Source organism: Sciurus vulgaris (genome assembly GCF_902686455.1).
Source record: "Sciurus vulgaris genome assembly, chromosome: 18".
Taxonomy (NCBI): Eukaryota; Metazoa; Chordata; class Mammalia; order Rodentia; family Sciuridae; genus Sciurus; species Sciurus vulgaris.
Window position 1 is genome coordinate 22,168,725 of NC_136479.1, and position 23,869 is coordinate 22,192,593.

Consider the following 23,869-nt stretch of genomic DNA (forward strand, 5'->3'; position numbering starts at 1 on the left):
TCAGCACCCCTGGATTCAATCCCCAGTAACCCACAGATTCTCTATCTCATTTGTACATTGGGCTTCTGTGCAGTTTCACTGGAACAAGGGGTCTCACAACAAAAACATTTTATTTTCCCTTGAGTACTGGGGATTGAATCCAGGGGTCACTGAGCTACATCCCCAACCCTTTTAATTTTTTATTTTGAGACAGGATCTCAATAAGGTACTTGGGCAGCTGACCTCCAACTTGCAATCCTCCTGCTTTGGGCCTGCTGGGATTACAGGTGTGCATTATTGTGCCTAGCTTACAAAAATAAATTTGAACACTACTTTTCTGTTCATCCTTTACTGCACCCATGAATAAATTAAGTCTAACAGGAGAAGAGACTTCACCAAGTTGCAAAGAGGGTCCCTCTATGCCCCTAATCCCTGTCTTCTAAGCCCCACAGCCCAGCCCCTACTGTGGCCTGCACATAGCTCGAACTCTCTCCTCTACCCACCTCGGGTCTGTTTAGAGGATCCCACGACCACCCAGCACCCACCTTGTCTCACAAAGGCCTCGGCTCTCATCTCTCCCCAGCCCCTTCAGGGTTCCTTCCCTGGCCTCCTGTTGCACTTCCTACATTCTATTATGGCTCTAATTACCCTGCAATATAATTTATCTATTTACATAGAAAAACTCAAGAACTCATTCTAAGGCAGGGACCATGTCCGATGTATCTCTGAATTCCCCACCCAGCATCACACCTGAAACTGAATAGGCATGTCATATAAATGTCGAATGAATAAACAAAACAGACCTTTGATTAGGCTCCACTGAGACGTCGCTAAATTTCCTCCTTGGCTTTTCCCCACAACTATGTCTATTTTCTCACAGGGTTTGTATTTGAATTTTCTTTTCCTCCTTCCTCTCTCTCTTCTTCCCTCCCTTCCTTCCTTTTTTCCCCCCAAAGACATAGACAGGGGTTTATTTTAGAAAGTAGACACATATTCAGGAGAAAATGGGGACTGTCTCAAGAGACTCGCCCTTGGAGTAAAGCAAGGAATACACTTTCAAGGGATAATGCAGGCTACTTCCAGAGGGAGAGACAGTCTAGTTTCTTACTTTTAATTCCTTCAACTGTGTTAGGAAAAATAATGGACATAAAGTCACAATACTGGATTGAAGTCATCAATCCAATATTCTTAGCTGTGTGAACCTAGAAAAGTCACTTCTTTCTCTGGAGCCTGTATTTCTGCATTTGTAAAACAAGGGCAAAAATGAATTCTACCTCTCTTCAAGGATAAGGTTCAGCTTGGCACACAGGTGAACACCAGTAATCCCAGGAGCTCAGGAGGCTGAGGCAGGAGGATTGTAATTTTGAGACCAGCTGGCAATTTAATGAAAGTCTCTCTCAAAATAAAAAATAAAAATGCCTGGGAGCATAACTCAGTGATACAGCACCCTGGGTTCAATCTCCAGTGCCATTTAAAAAAAAAAAGTTCAAATATAAGTTCTCTAAGTAAAAAGACTCTTTGCTTACAACTGTTGGGTTATGATACCTCGAGGGCATCTTGGCAGTAGTGGATGGCTGTGGCAGTACTGCGTGCTCCAGAGACCAGACTGAGGCCAGGTAAGTTAATTGTTAATCATTTTAAAAGTGAGAAACCTATACCGACATGGTAACAAGAATGACAGAGACAGCGGAGGTTGTGCACACCTCTAATTCCAGCCTCTAGAGAGGCTGAGGCAGGAGGATTGTAAGTTTGAGGCCAATCTGAGCTATTTATTAATTTATTTGTTTATACCAGGGATTAAACCCAGGTGTGTTTAACCACTGAACCATACCCCCATCTCTCCCCCTCCCTGCTCTCTTTGGAGACGGGGCCTCACTAAATTGCTGAGGCTGTGTTTGAACTTCCGATCCTCCTACCTCAGCCTCTGGAGTCTTTGGGATTATAGGTATGGGCCACTTTGCTAGGCTCAACCTGAGCAATTTAGCAAGACCTTCTCTCAAAAAATAAAAAGTACCGGGGATCTAGTTCAGTGGTAGAGTGTCTCTGGATTCAGTCCCCTGTATTGAAAAAAAATATAAACAGAATGTTGTATCATGAAGAGACATGGATTTAAGGTTCGGCTGCAGGCCTTATCCACTATGTAACCTACTAAACTTCAGTTTCTTCTTCTGTAAACTGGAGGTAATAAGACCAACCAATTTTTGTCAAACCCCTGGAACAATTTTGGCCTGAGTAAATGTTTTTTCTCTCCCTTTAAAGTTTCACAAATTATAGTCCTTCAGATAAAGTTATCTTGCTCATCTGCCACTAGCTATACTTTGTGGTTTGGCTTGAGTTCCGATGATAGAGATCAGATAATAGAGATCTGCAAAATAATTTTGTGTAAGTTAGTGTGGACAACATAAGTTAAAGTTATTTGTGAACCTGACTTTAATTTCCTTTTTTAAATTGAGATGTAATTTGCATGATAGCTTTTTAAAAAAAAACTCTGTGATTTCTTTCCTTTTTTGGTACCAGGGATTGAACCCAGAGGCACTTAACCACGAAGCCACATCCTCAACCCTTTTTGTATTTTATTTAGAGACAGGTTCTCACTGAGTTGTTTAGGGCATGGTTAAGTTACTGAGGCTAACTTTGAACTGGAGATCCTCCTGCCTCAGCCTCCTAAGCAACTGTGATTACAGGTGTGCACCACTGCCCCCAGCAAACCTGTGATTTTGCTTTCATAATCTCCACATCTCTTTCTGAATTGTGTGATAACTGTGATTCCTTATTTTTCCTTTGAGTTTATTTTCCCTCTGTTCCCTTATATTATATGAAAATATAATATCCTAACTAGAATCAGCCACATCTAGTGCTCATCTATGCTAAATAAGCTGCTGTCAAAGTGGGACTGAAGTGAGGTCCTTCCACTAGGATGTACTTAATCTTGCTTTGTGTCAGAGAGAATTCATCTAAAAATATGAGCAGATTTGGTTTCCTTTAAATATCACACAAAATTTGAGCAGTCTGTATTATTCTATTATTTGTTGCTGAAACAAAATACCTGAAGCCAAATAATTTGTAAAGAAAAGAAGTTTGGCAGGCCTTTTGGCAGGCAGGGCCAGGCCATGGGAGGAGTGTTGGTGGAGGGTTTATTTAGGGAGGGCAGGAGGACAGGTAGGGAAATTGAAAGGGGAATTCCCTCCCTGGGGCTTATTTCCATATCCTTCACTCTCTACTGGAGTTTATTGATCATCTGCGATCCAGGAGCCATCTTGGGACTGCGGCGTGAGGGAGCCTATGGAAACTGAAACCCAGATCTGTGAGGTACTGAAAACCTTCAGGGACACTGTAAGTGTACAGCGCAGAAACTGTACTGCCTCAGATCCCCACGGCTAGATGGAAGTCACACAAACAAAATGAAAAAAAAAAAAAGGGGGAATAAAGCACTCCGAACAAACCAGGATGCTCCAGTTATAGACTCCATTGACAAACCAGTAGAAGAAATGTCAGAGAGGGAGTTCAGAATTTACTTAGTAAAACTGCTTCATGACTTTAAGGAGGATATAAAGAGTGAGATCAGAGCTATGTTTCAGGAGAAGGAAGATAACTTAAAGAAAGAGATAAAGATCTGGGCTGATAAGAAAGACCCCCAAGGCACAGTGGCAGGGTTCAACCTGCTGCTCCAAAAGCAACTGAAGGGCAAACAAATGCAGAAAGAAATGTCTGAATTCGACCAAGAGAGGATAAAGATTGAAGAAGAATATGCAAAGAACTTGGCTAAGCTCTCTCAGAACTCGTTGGCTGCACAGGAGGAAGGCTCCCTGGGAGAAGCATGGGCTCAGGTAAAGAAGACCCTGGCAGATGAAGCAGAAGTTCATCTCAAGTTCTCTGCCAAGCTTCACAGTGAGGTAGAGAAGCCCCTAATGAACTTTTGTGAGAACTTCAAGAAAGATATGAAAAAGTGTGACCACCATATCACTGACCTCCGCAAGCAACTCGCCAGCTGCTATGCATCGGTGGAGAAGGCCCAGAAAGCCCTCACAGAGCGGCAGAGAGACCTGGAGATGAAGACCCAGCAGCTGGAGATCAAGCTGAGCAACAAGACAGAGGAGGACATCAAGAAGGCACGGAGTGGGTGGGGAGATAGCTCAGCTGGTAGCGTGCTTGCGAGGCAAGCACAAGGCCCTGAGTTCAATCCCCAGTACCGCAAAAAAAAAAAAAAAAAGAAGGCACGGAGGAAGTCCACACAGGCTGGTGATGACCTCACGGGCTGTGTGGACCTCTACAACCAGGCCCAGTCCAAGTGGTTTGAAGAGATGGTGACCACCACTTTGGAGCTGGAGCAACTGGAAGTGGAGAGGGCGGAGATGATCTGGCAACGTTTGTGCCAGTACACACGGCTGTGGCACGAGGCAGACATGCTTGACCAAAGCACAGTTGAGCTCGTGGACCAACTGCTTCGAAAAGTGGACCCGGCCAAAGACAGAGAGCTGTGGGTCAGAGAGCACAAAATGGGCAACATTCGCCCTGTGGACACAGAGATCTAGACACGCCTGTGTGGCCCTGGGGGTCCTGCCAGGAGAGGGGCTAGGTGTCCCACAGAGAGGAGATGGTGTCTTCTGCTGGGTGAAGCTGCCCTCCCACCCACTCTCCTGTCCACTGAGGAGAGAGGAGAGAGCTGGCAATTCCAGAAGGGTGATCTGAATGGCCCAGCTGGGGGGTCCCAAATATTCCCAGACCAAGAAGACAGACCTGCAACCCTGCCCTTGTCTCCAAGACTGAAGCCCCCAAACCCCATGCCATGCTTGTTGCTCTGAGAACAAACTGAGGCTGGAAGGAAAAAAAAAAAAGAAGTTTATTTAGCTCACATTTTAGAGGCTGGAAGTCTATCAGGTCAGCCTCTGGGGAAGGCCAGTTGTCCATATCACATGGTAGATGGCATCCTGATAGGAGCATGTGTGAGAGGAAGAGAGCAGTCACAGGGTGAGATAGAAAGCCAGGCATATTTGGGAGATAGTTTAACTTTTTGTTTTCATGGGGTCTTTGTGGGGGGGCCTCACTCTTTTTATAACCTACTCTCATGGGAACTAACTGGGGTTCCTAAGGGCATACCCCCAATGACCTAATCAACTTCTACCAGGCCCCATCCCCTTAAGGTTCCCCCACCTCACAACATCACTGTGCTGAGCACCAGCTTCAAGCGTGTGACCTTTGGGGACACACTCAAACCATATCCTAACCACAACCAGTCATTTGCTGTAACATGTGATATATTATGCACAGGCCCTAAGACAGAAGCCATGTGTGTTCTGGTTAAGGCACGGACTCGGAGCCAGGCCGTGTTAGAATTCAGAAACTAAGTTATTTTACTTCTTTGAGCTTGTGTTTTCTCATCTTAAAAAAAATGACAAGCAAGTGATAACTATAGTTACCTCTTAGCTTTGCTGTGCTAATTTTTCTTTCTGGTGTTTTTTTTTTTTTTTTTTTTTGGGGGGGGGGGTGGTATTGGGGATTGAACCCAGGGGCACTTTACCAGTGAGCTACATCCCCAGCACTTTTTATTTTCATTTTGTTATTTTGAGACACGGTCTCTATAAGTTGTTAAGGCCTCATGAATCTGCTGAGGCTGGCCTCAAATTTGTGATCCTCCTGCCTCAGCCTCCAGAGTCACTGGGATTATGACCATGCATCACCACACCTGGCCATTTGTTAAGAGATGTAAATGGTCCACATGCTCTAGAATACTACCTGGTGTTCAGCTAGTGTGTAGGAGATGTTTCTATGTGACCTGAGTGTACACAAGATGAACAATAGAATCTTGTGCTGTAAGAAGAGGTTCTATCCTTGGACATGAAAAAAATCATAAAATTCCTAATTACCCCTCATGTTTTAGCTCTAAACTTAATGATATATTTCTAGACTTCTACATATAAGGTTTGATTTTGTTCTTTCCCTTCCAGTTGAATACACTATAATCTAAAGCCCAGTGCATGTCCAGCAGAAACTAAAGTCACTGATTTCAGCATCCACTGTGCTTCTGAACTCTGTCCCTATTGTACCCAGTTTATGAGAGCTTCATCTTTTCTCTAGTATCATCACTTTTTCATGCCCACTCTTTATAAAAGAATAATGACAAAAGGCTCAACTAACCTCAGTACACTGTTAAACAGGCAGCAACAGCCGGAACTTAATATAACCCAAAGCACTTACCGGATGCACTTAGAAGATGGAAGTAAAGTAAACACTGCTCCTTCAGTCAAGCATGGAGCAGGGAATGCAGACCCTACCTGAGGCCAGGGAAGGGTGGCCACAGATGCCAGAATAGCAGAGTGAAAGGATTTCAACCTGTGATATCAAAATTTGTACTGCATATATAGGGGATTTTTATGATTTTCTATTGTGTTGGCATCCATATTGAATATCAATTTAACTTTCTCATTCCAGGAGCAGAACTTAGTGCCCTTGACACAGTATCCAGTTCTCCTCCTCCCAGTTCCTCAAAGTTGTCAATCCAGACATCTGCCTGTTATACCGGCATCCTGGTAAGATCTCCCCATGGGACAGCTACATAAAACATCTTGACTCACCCCACAGGCCCTTAACTCTGAATGGACTGTGCAAACATACCATAGTGAACGCTCTCTGTCACAGCGGGGCCTCCTGGAACTTGGGTGTTCTTGCAGTAAGCCCACCAGTTAGAATTTTCCTTGGGAAACCTGCCTGAAAATGCTCCCCCCACCTATCTCACCTGATGGTTGAACATGCATGTCCCAAACAATATCCCCTTCCCATGGCCCTGTGAGGCCTGCTCCCCTCTTCTTTCTGGGATCTGTATGCAATAAAATACTGTGTCTGTATTCTCATATATTTTCTTTAACAGCCTCCTCTGAGTCTCCTCTGACTGACACACCTAAACCTAACTCTCCTCCCAGTCAGAAAGTGGTTATCTTGACTTATGATTTTAGATTAGAGGAAATCATGATACACAGAGAGAAGCAGGATGAAGTCCAGTTTTGCCACTCAACTTAAGGCAAGTAGTTAAAGTTGCTGAACCTAAGTTTCTTCCTTGGTGAAGGAGGGATAAGCTGGGCACAGTGGCACACTCCTGTAATCCCAGCAGTCTGGGAGGCTAAGGCAGGAGTTCAAGGCCAGCCTCAGCAATTTAGCAAGACCCTGTCTCAAAATAAAAAATAAAAGGGTTGGAGATATAGCTCAGTGGTAAAGCAGTCCTGAGTTCAATCCCCAGTTCCAAGAGTAAATAATAATAATAATAATAATAATAATTTTTATTATTTTTGGTACTGGGGATTGAATCCAAGGGCACTCAACCACATCCCCAGCCCTTTTTTGTGTTTTATTTGGAGATAGGGTCTCACTGAGTTGCTTAGGGCCTTGCTAAGCTGTGAGACTGGCTTTGAACTGGAGATCCTCCTGCCTTGGCCTCCCAAGCCACTGGGATTACAAGCCTGTGCCACCACACTCAGCAAAAATAAAATAAAATAAAATAAAATGGAAAGGGTTGGGGGCGATGGGGTTCTGGCTCAGTGGTAGAGTGCTTGCCTAGCATGCATGAGGCCCTGGGTTCCATCCTCAGCACCACATATAAATAAATGAAGTAAGGGTATTGTGTCCATATATATATGTTGTAGGTGGACACAATACATTTTTTTTTATTTTTATGTGATGCTGAGGATGGAACCCAGTGCCTCACATATGCTAGGCCAGCGCTCTGCTCCTGAGCTACAACCCCAGCCCTATTTTGAAGAGTTTTTGTAGAGGAAATAACAAATTGTTAGGTGCACAATAGCTATAACCAGGAGCAGTAGTGTGGGAGATACTTGAACAGGGTAGAAATGTCAGTGGTGGGTACGAAGTGAGACACATCTTCCTTTACTGCAAAAGAAGAACATCAGGGAAGATAGGGCTGCAGGAAATGGAGGGCACACTAACTCTGCAACAGGACAAAAGGAAGGTAGGAGATTCATGAGAAAAGTGTGGCTAAGAGAAAAGGTTGGCAGGCGCTTGAATAAATGATTGAAGCAATACACTATTAAGTCAATATTATAGGGTTGTTGCTCAGCGGTAGAGTGTTTGCCTAACATGCATGAGGCTGTGGATTCAATCCCCAGTACGAAAAAAAAGTCAATCTTATAGAGGTTGGGGAAGGTGGGGAGTCAGAAATGAACTCCAGGGTGTGGACTCCAGGGAAAATAATTGTCAATAAGATAAGTTAGCAGATGGAATAGAAGAAAGGGGAGGCTGCAAGCCTCAGAAATTGGTGGTCAGATATAGAACAAGCCTGGATGGTGAGAAGGTGAGTTCCCCAAAGGTGGTGGCCCAGGTCCTTTTATGGTCTTTCAGAGATGATAAGCAATTCTGGATTTGTGGTGAAAGAAAAGTAAATGTTGAGTGCCTATTTTGTGAGGTGGTTTATGTAAACTATCTAATATTTAAGGATTAGTGAAAAGTAGAAAGTCTGACCCAAATTAAGCAGGTTCCCAAGAGTCTTACAACTATAGAGCAGAAAGGCTCAGATGTAATCCCAGGGCAAACTGGTCACAAAACAGACTCTTCCCATCCGAAATTTCCCCCAAAGAGGAGATACTTGAGAACTTTCTCACACATTCTCATTGTTTTTCTCAGCTCTCAAGTTTGGCATCTTGGCAGCCAAGTAGATGAGAGATCTGGTAGGTTTTGAGTGGAAACAAAACTCTGCTGAGCTCAGCTCTGTCTATTCCCTGCTGGCAGCAAGATGACCCTGAGTAAGGGACTCTTAGCTGGGTTAGTCTCCGCTGCAGAAAGGGCAAGAGCAAAGGGAAGAACAACAGGAAGCACCTGGACTCTCTTGCTGAATATTTGAATGTTTCCTATGATTGACATGCTTGATAAGTAATTCATTCAGCAGAGGGAAGACTTTGGAGATGGTCAAATCTGGGTTCAGTGTCTATTTTGGCACTTGCTAGTTTTGTGACTTTGGATGTCATTCAACATCCAAAGATTACCCAAGATTAGAAAGGATTCGGTGCTAAAACTAGAACACTTTTAGGCAAAATGGATTAGTTGGTCGACCCAAACAGACCACATAACCCCTCTAAGCATCATTGTGTAAGTATAGAGTATGGTGGTCTACTCTCTGCTTGTTTGCCTTTAATTTGGGCCTGCCCTCAGTGCTTCTTCCTACCTGGTATTGTGCATTTCAGAAACATACAGGCTGGCGCACCACTGAATTCTGTCTGGAAGAAGCTCAGGGTGGCCACATGCTACTTTGTCTTCTGAAGTGCAAAGCAAGTTTTTTCCCCCAGTACCAGGGATTGAACCCACAGGCACTTAACCAGCCACATCCCCAGCCAGCGCCCCCCACCTTTTTTTTTTTTTTTTTTTTTTTAATTTTTGAGACAGGATCTCAATAAGTTGCTTAGGGCCTTACTAAGTTGCTGAGGCTGGCTATGAACTTGAGATCCACTCGTCTCAGCCTCCCAAGCCGCTGGCATTACTGTGTACACTATAAAGCAACTTTTCAGCAACATTCTGTTTGAAGACCTTGTCTTTTGCTCATATTGTTGCCTGAACCACAACTCATGAGCCTCTCCCCTTGATCATCTCCCTACTGTGTTTGACTTCTGCTTTCTGTCACCAAGTGAACTTAACAAGGCTCAAGCTCATAAAGTTTAGTAAGGAGTGTGAGATCGAGGTTGGGTATGCATGGATAGAGGTGGCTTGAAAGATAAGATAGGACTCTGGTCTCAGTAACATTGCACAAGAAGAGGTGCTTAGGTTTTAGCTAAAAGTGTGACAGGCAGAGAGCCAGACAAAGTCTCACTGAAGGTTCATCCTCCATCCCACCCCGCTGTGCAGCAGAGTTCTCATCTCCCATGAGACTGGTGGCCTCCACATTACATCTAGTGGTAGGGGTCAGGTTTCTGGTAGTTCTCCTCAAAAAATGTGGAGGAGGATGGGTGGAAGCTTGGTTACTGTAGAAGGGTACATTCTAAGTAGAAAGTAAGAAGTGGATAAACTTAGCCATTGTAAATTTGGCCACCCAGAGTTCCTCAAAAGTTAAACATAGGGTTACCATGTGACTCAGAACTTCTACTCTTAGGTATATGCCCAAGACAAATTGAAAACATATGTCTACACACAAAAAAGAATCACACATGAATTTTCTTTTTTTTCTTTTTAAAATGTTTTTATTTGTGCGTGATAGTCATACATAATGGAAGGGCTAATTTTGGCATAGTCATAAATGCACATAACATAATTTGCTCCAGTTCGAACCCCAGTATGAATCCCTATTTTCTGGCTGGGAATCTCAGCCACCACTCTTTTTACAGACTGCATTTTGATTCATTGTACACAAATGGAGTACAACTTTTCATTTCTATGGTTGTGCACGATGCAGATTCACACCATTTGTGTGATCACACATGTACGTAGGGTGATGATGTCTCAGTCCACCATCTTTCATACCCCTGCCCCCTCCCCCCTCTCATTTCCCTCTACATAATCCAAAGTTCCTCCATTCATAGTAGCATGATTTAGGATGGCCAAAAAGAAGAAACAACTCACATGTCCATCAAAGGATGAATGGATAAACAAAATGTAGTCTATCATACACTAGAATACTACTCAGCTATCAAAAGGAATGAAAATGGGGAAGGAGGGAATGAAGCAATAGTATATACCACAGCATAAATGAATCTTAAAAACCTTGTGTTTGGGCTGGGGTTGTGGCTCAGTGATAGAGTGCTTGCCTGGCACATGTGAGACACTGGGTTTGATCTCAGTACTACATAAAAATAAAAAAATAAAATAAAGGTATTATATCCATCTGCAACTAAAAAATCATTTAAAAAAAACCCTTTATGTTACAAGAGATCAGTCACAAAGATTACATATTGTATGATGTCATTTATATGAAATTCCAGAATAGGTAAATCTATAGACAAAAAGTAGATGAGTGATGTCTGGGGAATGGGGCTAGGAGAGAATGGGAAGGGACTGCTAATGGGCTTGGGGTTTCTTTTGAGGGTGATGGAAATGTCCTGAAATTAGACTGTGGTAATGGTCACACAATCTCATGAATATGCTAAAGCCCGTTGAATTGTATACTTCTGAAGGGTGAGTTTTATGGTGAATTATTGCCCAAGACAGACAGTAATAAAAAACAAATTTGCCAGCCCCACTCCTGCTGCATATAGAAAGTACAGCAGTGGAATATTGTCTTCTGGATCTGCTTGCTATCTGGCATCAGAATAAACAGAATTCCGATGACCCAGTCCTTGGGAGCCAAGTTATGCCTGTTTCCCATTTGGATCTCAGGTGGCTATGGTCCATGGAGAGAGTAAAACTTCCTAATAACTGGAGCAGTGATGTCCAGGCAGGTTATTGATATAGCTTGGGTCTATATCAATATCTATATCTAAATGTCCCTCAAAAGCTTCTGTGTTGAAAGCATGGTCCCCTGTGCAGCAAGATTCAGAGGTGGGGCATTTAGGTCGTGACTGGATTGCGAGGACTCTGACTTCATCAGTGGATTAATCCATTGATATCTGAATGGACTACCCGGGGTGGGACCTTGTTGAAAGAAGTAGGTCACTAAGGATGTGCCCCCGCCTCCTCTTCTCTCTCACTTCCTGGCTGCCGCGAGCTGAGCAGCTTTCCTCTGCCATGTCATGCTCTTCTGCCATAATGTTTCTGCCTTGGAGTTAGCCAACCATGGACTGAATCCTCTGAAACCATGAGCCAAAATAAATCTTTCCTCCTATAAGTTGTTCTTATCAGGTGTTTTGGTCACATCGATGAAAAGCTCACTAGCGCAGTTGTAGAGGGTATGAAACATGAAGTTTTCTTGAGAGCATCTGTCTCCACCAAAATCAGGCTAAGAGCCTGAGTATGGTCAGGCCCATTGTGCATAGGAGTCTGGGAAGGATGCAGTAGTCCTTTGGGCCTTCTTGCTCCTCATGGAATACCTCATGGACAGCACTGTAGCAGGGGGTTGGGCTAGATGCTGGCCACTGAAAGTTTCAATCTGTAACAGCCCTCAGTGACTTTCCAAGTGGCATAATGGCAGAGAATGTGGTCATGTGGGTAGGGTGTGCCTACACACACTCAGCTCAGTTGATTGCTTCTTTCTCAGGGGATGGAACTCAGAATTTCTCAGGTTCTGTTGTCTCTAGACAGGGCCCATGAGCTTCAGTTTCAGCTTAGATCTGCAGAGGACTGTGAAGGTATGGGTTAGCCAGACTGGGAAGGTGAGATCCAAGTCAAATCGAGGGAGGTTACTATGGTCAGTCAGCCAGCCCTGCAGGCTGAACCCAAGCAAAACCCCAGGGTGTCCCAACCCCCCAAATATATGTTTCTCCAAAGACTATATCACTGGACCTATGATCATCTGGACCTTCTGATTAAAGAGGACATAGACCAGAGATGTGATCCCCAGGTTTGCAAAACATCTGTTCCCTAGAGAGGCTGCACTTCTGGGAATGCCTGTTTCCTCCCCTCCCCTGTCACTCACTCCCCAAATAAATCAGATTTGTTGAGGAAGCGTTCCTTAAAATTCTATACATGGAGAAGTGGCACATCACTAAGATATGCTGAGACCAGTAGGAATCTCGGCTGTATTTGTTGCTAGGGTTCAATATACTGGATCATGATTGCTTGGTTCCTTGTCTGTCTCCCCCAAGTAAACTCCACAGGGCCCATGTCCGACTGTTTACTGTTGAATCCTATTGCCTAGCACAGTGCTTGGCATATAGATGCTCAACAAATATTTCCTGGTGGTACTGGGGATTGAACCCAGAGGTGCTTTACCACTGAGCTTTATCCCCCTTTTATTTTGAGATGGGGTCTCACTAAGTTGCTTAGGACTTGCTAATTTGCTGAGGCTGGCCTTGAACTTGCAGTCCTCCTCCTGCATTGCTGGGATTACAGGCATGTGCCACTGTACCCATCTTAGATTTATAATTTGATGGGTAAGTAAAATGTTTCCAGCTCAATTTGAATTGACAGAGTATGTTGTTCCCCAGCAAGTAAGGCATCCTTAAGGCAAGGATCTATATCTGAAAGTAACCAGGCTTCTTTCCAGAGCATAATCACACTACCCTCTTTGCAGCTCCATTCAGTTGGCATCATCAGGGATTCTGACACCCCAGGCACAGGCAAGCACAAGCACATGCACTCACAGAGGTGGGAGCACACTCATCTGCACACATGCTCCAACCCACATTGGCTCCTCTTCCTGAAAATTAGGTATCAAGCCTCACTTACAGCATGATGTATCTGCTAGTGAACTTGGCATTGCTGCCTTTTTTGGAAAACCAGGTCAATTCATCCTGGGCAGTTCCTGATGATTTTTCTTGGAGACAAGCCCAGAGTGGAGTCATTCCTTAGGAGATCCTGGGTGAAGTCAAACATCACTTATTCCTGGAAGCCTTCCCTGCCATAGGCTTTCTGGCAATCACACAGAGAACTTTGTATCTCCTCAGTCTTTGGAGAAGTCATGGAAAACTTCTAAAGGCATGATTTTTTTTTTTTTTTTTTTTTGGCTATTGGAGTTTGAACCCAGGGCACTTTACCACTTTATCATTGCACTACATCCCTGGTTCCTTCTTATTTTGAGACAGAGTCCTGCTAAGTTACTGAGGTCCTCACTAAGTTGCTAAAAACTGGCCTCAGACTTAATATCTTCCTGTCTCAGCCTTCCAAGTCTTTGGGATTACAGTCATGCACCACCATGCCTGACTGCCCACTAGAACTTTCTGTATTGATGAAAACATTCTGTACCTATGATGTCCAGTATGGTGGCCACAGGCTGCATGCACCTGTTAAGCACTTGAAATGTAACCAGTGAAGCTTGGCATGGTGGCACACACCTGTAATTCCAGTGACTTGGGAGGCTGAGGCAGGAGGATAGCAAGTCTGAGGCCAGCATCAGCAACTAAGTTAAACCCTGTCTCAAAATAAAAAATAAAAAGGACTGGGGATATATCTCAGTGGTAAAGTGCTCAGTACCCACCATTAAAAAATACACACATATAAATAAATGTATGCATGTGTGTATATATGTTTATATACATATATACAGGTGAGACCAGGGAACTCAATTTTTATTTTATTTTAATTAATTTAAATTTAAAGAACCACATGTGTCTGATGGCCACTCTATTGGAATGAGCCTGTCTAGTAGTGGACCTCAACTATGGAGAGGGCATTTCTGAGTCTCCTATAGAATTTCTGAACCAACTCCATGCTCTCGTTGCTCTTATATTTCTCCCCCACCCTCCCAATTCAGACTCTAAAGTGGTGTAAGAACCTGGCAAGGCAGGGTGGGGGGGAGATTGGAAGTAAGTGTGAACTCTTGAGCTCTCATAGGTGATTCTGAACTACTGTCCTTAACCAACCTGGTGAAAACCCTTGAAGTCAAGTGTGCCAGTTATCTCTTTCTATGTCACCAACCACCCAAAAATGTAACTCTCTAAGATAGCAATATTTCTTTTCCTCAGTCTGTGTTTTGGGCAGGGCTCCAGATGGATAGCTCATGTCTGCTCTGCTTGATACCAGCTGAGGTGGCTTAAATCCTGGGACTGGAGTCATCTGAAGACTTGCGAATGAATATACATGTTTGGTAGTAGATGTTGGCTACTGATTGGGACCCTAGCTGAGACTTTAGCCAAGGCATCTACATGTGTCTTGGGCTTCCTCACAACATGAAGAAGTCATGCTGTGTCACTTTTGCTGCATTCTGTCCATCAGTATGAAGATGCTCTGCTTCCTTGTTGCCATATTCTGAGCTGATTTCCTCCTCCACACCTTCCATCATGATCTGCCTCACTTCCAGCCCAGGGCAATGAAGTCAGCCAACAATGGACTGTAAGCACCAAATAAAAATCTCCTCCACTGAAAGAGAGAGAGAGAGAGAGAGAGAGAGAGAGAAATCAGTCACTAAGTCCAGCCCATATTCAAGAAGGAAGAATTTAAAACTCAATTTTTTTTTTTTTTTTTTTTTTTTTGAAATAGCATCTGGTCCCAAACTCCTGGTCTCAAATGATCCTCCTGCCTCAGCCTCCTGAGAAACTGAGACTATAGATATGTGCCAACTTCATGCCCAACTTCAACCTTTTTTGATAGAGTGTTAAAGAATCTGTTGTGGTGCACATCGGTTATTCCAGTAATTCAGGATGCTGAGGCCTGAGGAATGCAAGTTAAAGGCCAGCTTGGGCAATCTGGGAGAACTTGTCTCAAAATAAAAAGTAAAAAGGGCTGGAAATGGAGCTCAGTGGTAGTCACCCCTGGGTTCCTGTACTGAGGGTGGGGGTTGGGGAAGAATTTGCAGACCACATTTTAAAACCTCCACATAGACCTGGGAGTGAAGGGGCAGAACTCTAAGGAGCTTCACTGTTTTAGGGGACAATAAGCCTCTTCCTGCTTATACCTTCCTAAATCAGCAAATAGCAAACACACAGCAAACCACAAACCAGCTCCCCAGTCAACTAAGAAAGCATTCTCTCCTTCTTTCCTGAACACTTGGCTCCAGGAGCAGCCACTGTCCAGAAATACCCCCACGTGCCTATTTTCTAGGTCTCTGTGTTGAGACTTCTCAATTGCGCAGACTCCTTGAGTAACATCCTGATTCATTTTTTCAGAAATGCTTGCGTAGAGTGGGAGGAGCCTGGGGCCGGGACACCTGGATTCCGATTCCCCATCCTGCACAAACCTGTAAAATAGAAGGGGTTGTTGGGAGAGGGTAGATTGTGGGGAATAATTTTCTTCTTCACATTTTAATTTTCTATAATATTAGTTTAGACGGGCACTGTGGCATATGACTGTAATCCCAGTAGGCCAAGGCAGGAGGATTGTGAGTTTGAGGAACAATTTAGTGAGGCCGTAAGAAATTTAGCAAGATCCTGTCTGAAAATAAAAAATAAATAAATAAAAGGGCTGGGGATGTAGCCCAACGGTAAAGTGCCCCTGGGTTCAATTTCTGCATAAATAAATAAATAAAATATATACATATATACTAATATAAAATATTAGTTTAAATATATTGTATATATAGCATAAAACTTATTTGCTTTTAAAATTTTTTTTGCAGTGCTGGGGTTGAAACCCATGGCCTTGCACATGCTGGGCAAGCCTCCACCACTGAGCCACAACCCCAGCCCCTTTTTCATCATTTCAAATTGCAAGTTCTACTATAGAACCCTAACTCCCCACAAGCATCCTATTCTCCTATAATTTTTGATCATTCTAGGCAAAATGGAATGCTATAGTATTTGTCCTTTTGTGACTAGTTTAGTTTACTTACCATAACATTTTCAAGGTTCATCCATGTTGTAACACGTGTTAGAATTCCTTTTAAAAACTGAATAATGTTCCATTGTATGTATAGACCATGTTTTGTTTATTCATTCAACAGCCAATGAACACTTGGGGTTGCTTCCCCTTTCAGGCCACTGTGAGCAATGCTGCTTCATGAGTGTACAAATAACTGCTCACGTCCCTGCTCTCAGTTCTTTTGAGTATATATGTAGAGGTGGAATTGCAGGATAAAGTAATTCTGTTTTTCATTTTTTGAGGAATCAGTTAAAATTTCTTAAGCTTTGTTTTGGGAGGATGCATAATGGGGGTTGAACCCAGACGTGCTTACACTGAACTATATTCCTAGTCCTTTTTAAAAATTCTTTTCTATTTTGAGACAGGGTCTCACTAAATTGCTGAAGTCTTGCCAAGTTGCTGAGGCTGGCCTCGAATTTATGATCCTCCTGCCTCAGTTTCTCTAGTCACTGGGATTATGGGTATGCACCACCACACCTGGCTAAGTTTTTTTTAAACAACAAAAAAATAAGAATCAAAACAGCTGCCAGGCACAATGGTGCCTGCCTGTAATTCCAGTGACTTAGAGGCTGAGACAGGAGGATCACAAGTTCAAGTCCAACCTCAGCAACTTAGTAAGACTCTGTCTCAAAATGAAAAATAAAACGGGCTGGGGATGTAGCTCAGTGGTAAAGCACCTCTGGGTTCAATCCCTAATAACGGGGGAAAAAAAATCAAAACAATCAGTTTGATAGTAACAGAAAAATCCTGTTGTGTCTAATCATCCTGATTTTTAAAGTTTACTTGTCTAAAGACTTGTCCTTTTTTTTTTCCTATACTGGGGATCAAATCTAGGAACTCATGCATGCTAAGCATTCTACCACTGAGCTATACCGTTAGCCCTTGTCTTTTTTTATTGTTGTTAGAAAGATTAATTAAAAGAGAACACATTTAATTTTCATGTTTTATTTATTAGCTTATTTAGATTTAAAAAATAAAACATTTTGCTTGTAGTAAAATGTAAACATAAAATTTAACCAGTTTAACTATTTCAAATGTACAGTTCAGTGGTATTAAGTTCAGGTTTTATTTTAAGGCTGCTAATCTCATCAAGGTCTAATCCCATCAGGGTTCTGCTGACGTCTTAAGGCTCAGAGTCCTGGGATTCTCCACTTGCCCCACCCCCCACGCAGCACCCTCTTCTCTGGCCCCTTCCTCAAAGCCACCAACAGAACTGTCTTGAATCACGCTTCCCTTGCCACCATCTTTGTAAGACACTAACACGTCAACTTATTTTTGTAGTCTTTCACATTAAATGGTTGTTACTTTGCAAAACAAAATACGGGTGCCCCATGAGTCGTGTTGTGTGCAAGGAGCCTGTCAGACCAGGTAATTTATAACTATGCTTCCCCTCCATCTCACCACCCCTACCACCCCCACAAAAGCATGTGGCTTGCGTGACTTTGGATACGTCACCTCCCTTTTTTAGGCCTTTTGTCATCTGTTGATGAGTGAGTCAGAAATCTCTGGAAGATTCCTGGACTCCAGACTCCCATTATACTCCATCACACTGTGCTCCAGTCTCCTCTGACCATTAGCCCCAGGAGAAAGGAGTAGAGATGGCAGAAGGTTGAGGCCCTGGATACAGGCCTAAGCCTGTTTTTATACTCTCAATCTTTAGAGGCCTGACATTATTACTACTCAAGCTGCACCTCACAGATATTTTCCAACCAAAATTGAGGTTAAATGGTCTGAAGACAAGGAGAGTTGTGTTAATTAGAAGTGGGAAGGCCAATGGATCAGCAGGCATGACAGTTTTGTAGAGCAGTGCACAGGACAGGGCAGGACAGGGCAGGACAGGGATAGGGCAGCCTCCCATGGGCCAACAGAGGATATACCATGGTGTTCTGGGAGTAGATTGGCCAGAGTCTCCCCATCCTCTTTCCTGGCCTGTGGATGAATGTTCTGGGGCCTGAGGGCTGGTTCTGAGATGAGACTGAGTTCAACAAAGCCACTGCCCATTCCGGCCCCACCTTACCAGGAAACGCCTCCTTGCCACAGTGACCACATCCCCCCAGGTTGCCTTGGAAACACTCCACCAGGGCTGGAGGAGTTGGGGCACAGTTGCCCAGCAACAGGTGGTGGCCTCCCTTCCGCTCTCATGTGAAGCCAGCCCTCTCTGTGCCTTCAGGCCTTTCAGACAATCTCAGCACCAACTGGAGACAGCACCAACTGGAGACATGGAAGAGCGGCTCTAAAGAGAGGAAGAGGAGCCAGGGCTGACCCAAGGTGAGGTGAGGGGTGCAGGAGGCCCCCACAGGTGGAGGACTAGGGGTCGAGAGAGAAGCGGGCAGAGACAAAAGGGAGATAGAAACAGACCGGAGGCAGCACAGCTGGAGAGGCTGGGACAGGTGCAGAGGTGGCACCTGAGACCTGGCACAGGAGCAAATACGGTGGAGCCCCAAGACAAGACCACCACCAAGGAGGGCAGTGAGGCGGCAAGGAAGCAGTGAGGTGGCAGTAGAGGCAGCCACAGAGGGGGTGCCCTTGCAGGGGAGGGGGCCGGGAGGGAGGTTCTCTCATTTCCTCTGCTGCTACTTCCTCTCTAGGCCAGAGGACCCAAGGGGGCCTAGACTGGAGGAAAGAAGCCCTGGTGGCCCCGAGGCTTTTGTCTGGGCTCCCTAGTTACTGGAAGGAAAATGGGGCTTCCAGAAGGGACTGGAGGGCCCACAAGAGGAGGGTCACCTGTCCTCTGGCCCCACCTGGCTTGCTCTTGCCCTCTCTGGGTCCCCTTTGTTCCTCTGTCTCACAAGCTGGATTCCCAGTCCCCTTCACCCTCTTTCGTGGTTTCTTGCACACTGTGCCTCTCTCCCTGCCTCAGCTGTGCCAACACTGCCTTACTTGCTCCCTCTTCTCCCTTCTGGGTCTCCCAGATGCCTTCAACTCACCAACAGCCATTCGGGCACATGGAGGCACCCCCCACGTCTGAGACAGCCTTATGGCCCCCGCTGCCCTGTGGCCCCTGCATCCCCATCATGCTGGCCCTGGCCTCCCTCGCCGCCTTCTTCATCCTGACTACAGCTGTGTTGGCCGAATGTTTGTTCCGCCGCTCTCTCCGCCCAGACCCTGGGAACCATCGTGCACCCACCCTGGTCTGGCGCCCTGGAGGGGAGCTGTGGATTGAGCCCACAGGCACTGCCCGAGAGCGCTCTGAGGACTGGTATGGCTCAGCAGTCCCCCTGCTGATGGGCAGGGCCCCAGACCCTCCTAGCCCTGGGGGCACTTTGGAGGCCCGAGCAAGCGCCCCACTTGCCCCTTTATCCCCACACTCTGCTCCCAGCTCCTTGGTTCTCCAGACCTCACCTGAGGCCCCAGCCCAAAGCACCTTCTGGGGACCCCAGTCCCAGGAGGAGAGGTCCCATGCCACAGGCCTGGTGAGTTGGGCTGAGCCTGAGAGGAGGTCAGAGGTCAACATGCAGTTTGGGAGCCCTCAGGCCTGGAGGAAACGGCCAGGGAGCCCTGAGCCTGACTGGGGACTCCAGCCTCGGGTCACCCTGGAGCAGATTTCAGCGTTCTGGAGGCGGGAAGGCCGGACCAGTGTGGGGTTCTGAATCCCCAGAGCCTGTGGGACTGGCCTCCCAGAGACCCCTGCAGAAAGCCCCACATCCAAGGGACCATAAGACCCCAAGCTTCAGCTTTCGGGCTGGTCCTGAGGCTGCTCCAGGAAGACATTCCTCTCAGGCCTTTTATGCCCGCATTTCAATTCTTCTGTGCTGGAGAGTGGGCAGACTGAGTGTGGACAGAGTGTGTGCTACAGGGAACCCCAGCAGTGCCTCTGCTTAATTCTCTGCGCTGTGGCTCAGAAAACCGGAAGTGTGACTGACTTGGCAGAAAGCTCCAAGTCTGTATTCCAGAATTAAGAACTGAAGGTAATCAGACAGGAAATAGCGTTAACCCAGCCACTTCCACCTTCCAACAGTGTTTGCCTAAGATGCCCTATGAAAGCAAAGGGTCCCATGGATACTGACAAGTGGCCTGGATGTGAGATGTCAAGTATCTGTTGTGTTGGCAGGAGATGACAGGAATCCAGCCTCCCAAAGCCACAAATCTCATTCCTCCCCATCCACTCTGTGCCCGACTCCTGTGGGGTCCTCAGGAAAACGCAGAAGACAGGATCAAGCAAAGGAGCCTTTTATAACATATGAACTATGACTTTGACTTCCAAATGGCAACAAGGAACTTACTGAGCCAAGCTGGAGGGCCCTGCTCTTGCTTGGAGTTGGGACTTAAAGTCAAAGAACAGGTTCCTCTGTCCATCTGCTTATGGCTGATGCCTCAGCCCTCTGATCTTACCACTCCAGGGTGAGGAAATCCTGGGCCGAGAAGAACCCAATTTGGTCCAACTTGGAAAGGAGCCTTTCCAAAATGCAACCTCTGGTCATCTTTCTTCTTAGCTTTCTGGATAGTCCAGACAGACAGATTTGCCTCAAGACGGGCTTACCTGTAACGGTCAACCCTACTAACTGACCTCCCCTTTAGGAGAGAGCTACTGGTGGTGAATTTGTAATCCCTGGTTTTTTAATCTCTCAAATTTCTGTCAAGATTATTGGGATTTTTGCCATATTGCATTGTCATACACTTTACATTTTTCTTTAAACTATTTACTTAATAAATTTACTTTTAAAGGAATCCTTTTATTTGTATCACTTCTATAAATGTATCACTTGCCATAAATAGAAGTTAAAACATGAAACTAAATACAATGTAAATGAAGTTGTTAAGTTTTAAGTAGACTTTGTTTCCTGCTGGAGACATTGACCCCAAACTCTGCTCTTTCTTTGCTAAAAGAAAAACATATTAATGGATCAGCAAGCCAGAAAAGTGTCAGATACTAGCACCAAACTGAGACCTTCTCCTGGAAGTGCTGAGGTGGATGGAGTTGACAGTGATCCTATGTTGTTATTTTTTATTTATTTGTGGTGGTATTGGGAATATGGTGGGTACTGAGCTACATCGCTGTCCCTTTTTATTTTTAATTTTGAGACAAAATCTTGCTAAGTTGCTGAGGCGGGCCTGAAACTTGTGATCCTCCTGTCTCAGCCTCCCAAGTAACAGATTGCAGGCTGGCACTGCCATGCAGGGATACCTACCTGTATTATGGCTGGGAGCCTCCCAAGTGCACCTGCGCCCAGGGCATCGCTCTGACTTCCTGCTCAGGCTGCTACAGAGCGCTTGGAGCCTCCCTCTAGTCCCTTGCATGCTATGAGTTGAAGGAGCAATCATGCAACAAGAAGTGCCCAGGTAGAGGGACCAAGAACCCAACGCAGCCCCTCCCTCCAGATGTCCCCATCCACCTGCATCTTGAGCACCTTCTTCTAAGCCAGGTGAGCTCAGGAGCTCATACAGAGTCTCTCTAGTATCAGGTTGGGGGACGCAGGTAGGGGTGAGATGGCACACAGACTCAAAATTGATACAAGGTAGAAATCAGATCAAAATGGACACAAAGGCCAGGCATGGTGGTACACACCTAAAATCCCAGCAGCTCCAGAGGCTGAGGAAGGAAGATTACAAGTTCAAAGCCAGCCTTGGCAACTTAGTAAGATTGTAAGTCACATAGTAAGACCCTGTCTCAAATTTTTAAAAATAAAATTAAAAGGGTTGGGGATGTAGCTCAATGGTTAAGTGTCCCTGGGTTAAATCCCTAGTATCAAAAATAAAAATAAGAAAAAGAAGGAAAGAAAGAGAGAAAAGAAAAAAAAAAAACTGATACAAGATAGAAATCTCTGTCACTTATGAGCTGGGTAACTATATCACTTGTCATAGTCATCATCAGCTGACAAGATGTTTTGTGGGGACCCTGCCCATGAGGAGTGAACAGTCCTCTGGACAGGAAACCAGGGGTAAGGTGTCTGACTTTCAGTCTGGCTTTATTACTCATCACTTTAGTCACCAGAAAAGTGATGTTTTTTGTATTGTAGACCTCATATTCTTTTTCTCTACAACAAGAGACAGGCAATTGAACAAGATGCTCTATTGAAAATTTTCTAGCTATGGCTACAAAATGAAAATGGGTGGATGGAGGGAATATGGATAGCTGGGTGAGTGGATGTGTGAATGGTGGGTAGATAAAGGCATGGGGCAAACACAGGTGCATGTGATCTTCCTGAGGCGGAGTCCCACTTGCTATCCCCAGAATCATCTTCCCATTCCCAGATGGGAATGGGGCTCCAAAACATAATAGAAACCTCACTTGAAGGGGAAATGAATGAATAAGTGAATAGATTAATAGATGTATTCATTTTGCCTTTTCTCCTTCCTCTTTCTTTTAAACCTCTCTCATCTTTACCATCATCTTTCTCATGTCAATTCCTTCTTTTACACCTTTAGGCATTTAAATCATACTTACTGTACAGTCCTTTACCCAATAACTCTAATCTCTAGGACTCTAGGGTGAAGTGAACCCCATTGGATGTTGTGTCTGCCTAGTCTCATTCACTGCAGATTTTTTTCTTACATTTTGTAACTTGGGGCTGTGATCTCAGCTTCATCAGAGTTTTATCAGTAGGAATTGACATGACCAGGTTTGAGGATGCTATAGTTTGGATCTTAGATGTCTTCCAAAGTCCTCAGCATGGAAGGTGAAGCCTTTAAAAGGTAGGGCCTTGTCTATGGCCATACCACCCTAAATGTGCCCAATTTCATCTAAAAGGTAGGGTCTAGGGGGAGGCCATTGGGGCTGTGCCCCTGAGAGAGATTTTGGGACCCTGGCCCATCAAGTCTCTCTGTGTTCCCTGGTTTTTGTTCCACCGTGTACTTCTATCATGAGGTGCTGCCTCACCACAGGTCCAAAGCAAAGGACTGGACCTTCCCAAACTGTGGCCAGGTATGGTGGCTTATGCTTGAAGTCCCAGCTACTTGGGAGGATGAGGTGGGACCTCATAAGTTTGAGACCAGCTTTGGCAACCCATAGTGAGACCCCATCTAAAAAAATAAAATTAAATAAAATTATAAGCCAAAATAAAGCTCTTCTCTCTATAGGTTGTCTCAGTCATTTTGTTATATTAACAAAAAGCTGACTAACACAGAGGATTTTTCTTTCTAGAGAAATTTTGTTTTTGCTTTAGCCTCAGATGATTCAGGGATATTACCAACCCTGGACCACAATATTTATTAAATGTATATGGGTTTCCCAGACCATGCAGATGGTGTAAATTTGAACCTCAAATTTAAGTGAGTGCAAGTCTTTGGTTATAAAATCTCGGGAGACTTTTTATTGTCATCAAATCTCAAGGTGAGACAGACAAGGTCCTTTTGTGCTCCCTGGGCTGGGAGTCAGATGATGTCACCCTATAAAGGTCTGAACTTTCCAACAGGATCTCAGTTTTTAATTCCCCAGGTAAGCTGGAGGCTGAGGCAGAAGGATCAAAGTTTGATGCCAGCCTTGGCAACTTAGTGAGATCCTGTCTTGAAATAAATAAAAAAGGACTGAGGATGTGGCTCAGAAGTAGACTGCTGTTGGATTCCATCCCCAGTACTGATTCTGAAAAAAAAAAAAAATTCCCAAGCCCCTTCTTTGCCAAGAACTTTAACCACA

General features: G+C 44.8%; 2 protein-coding genes across 2 annotated transcripts in view; both read left to right on the forward strand.

The window, feature by feature from the left end:
* LOC306649472 (transmembrane protein C16orf54) overlaps positions 1-20,964 on the forward strand; it is a 56,515-nt gene extending 35,551 nt beyond the window's left edge. Inside the window, exons 2-4 of the mRNA XM_079120501.1 lie at positions 6,409-6,506; positions 18,467-18,564; positions 19,209-20,964. Coding sequence (XP_078976627.1) covers positions 19,209-19,886 — 678 coding nt within the window. The 5' untranslated portion in view covers positions 6,409-6,506; positions 18,467-18,564 and the 3' untranslated portion in view covers positions 19,887-20,964. The remainder of the gene's footprint in view (positions 1-6,408; positions 6,507-18,466; positions 18,565-19,208) is intronic.
* On the forward strand, positions 3,549-4,511 carry LOC306649537 (growth arrest-specific protein 7-like; the record flags this gene model as incomplete). The annotated part of the gene is made up of 2 exons (XM_079120542.1): positions 3,549-4,124; positions 4,257-4,511. 2 exons carry the CDS (start codon positions 3,549-3,551, stop codon positions 4,509-4,511), a joined length of 831 nt encoding a protein of 276 aa, XP_078976668.1.
* Positions 20,965-23,869: the final 2,905 nt, after the last annotated feature.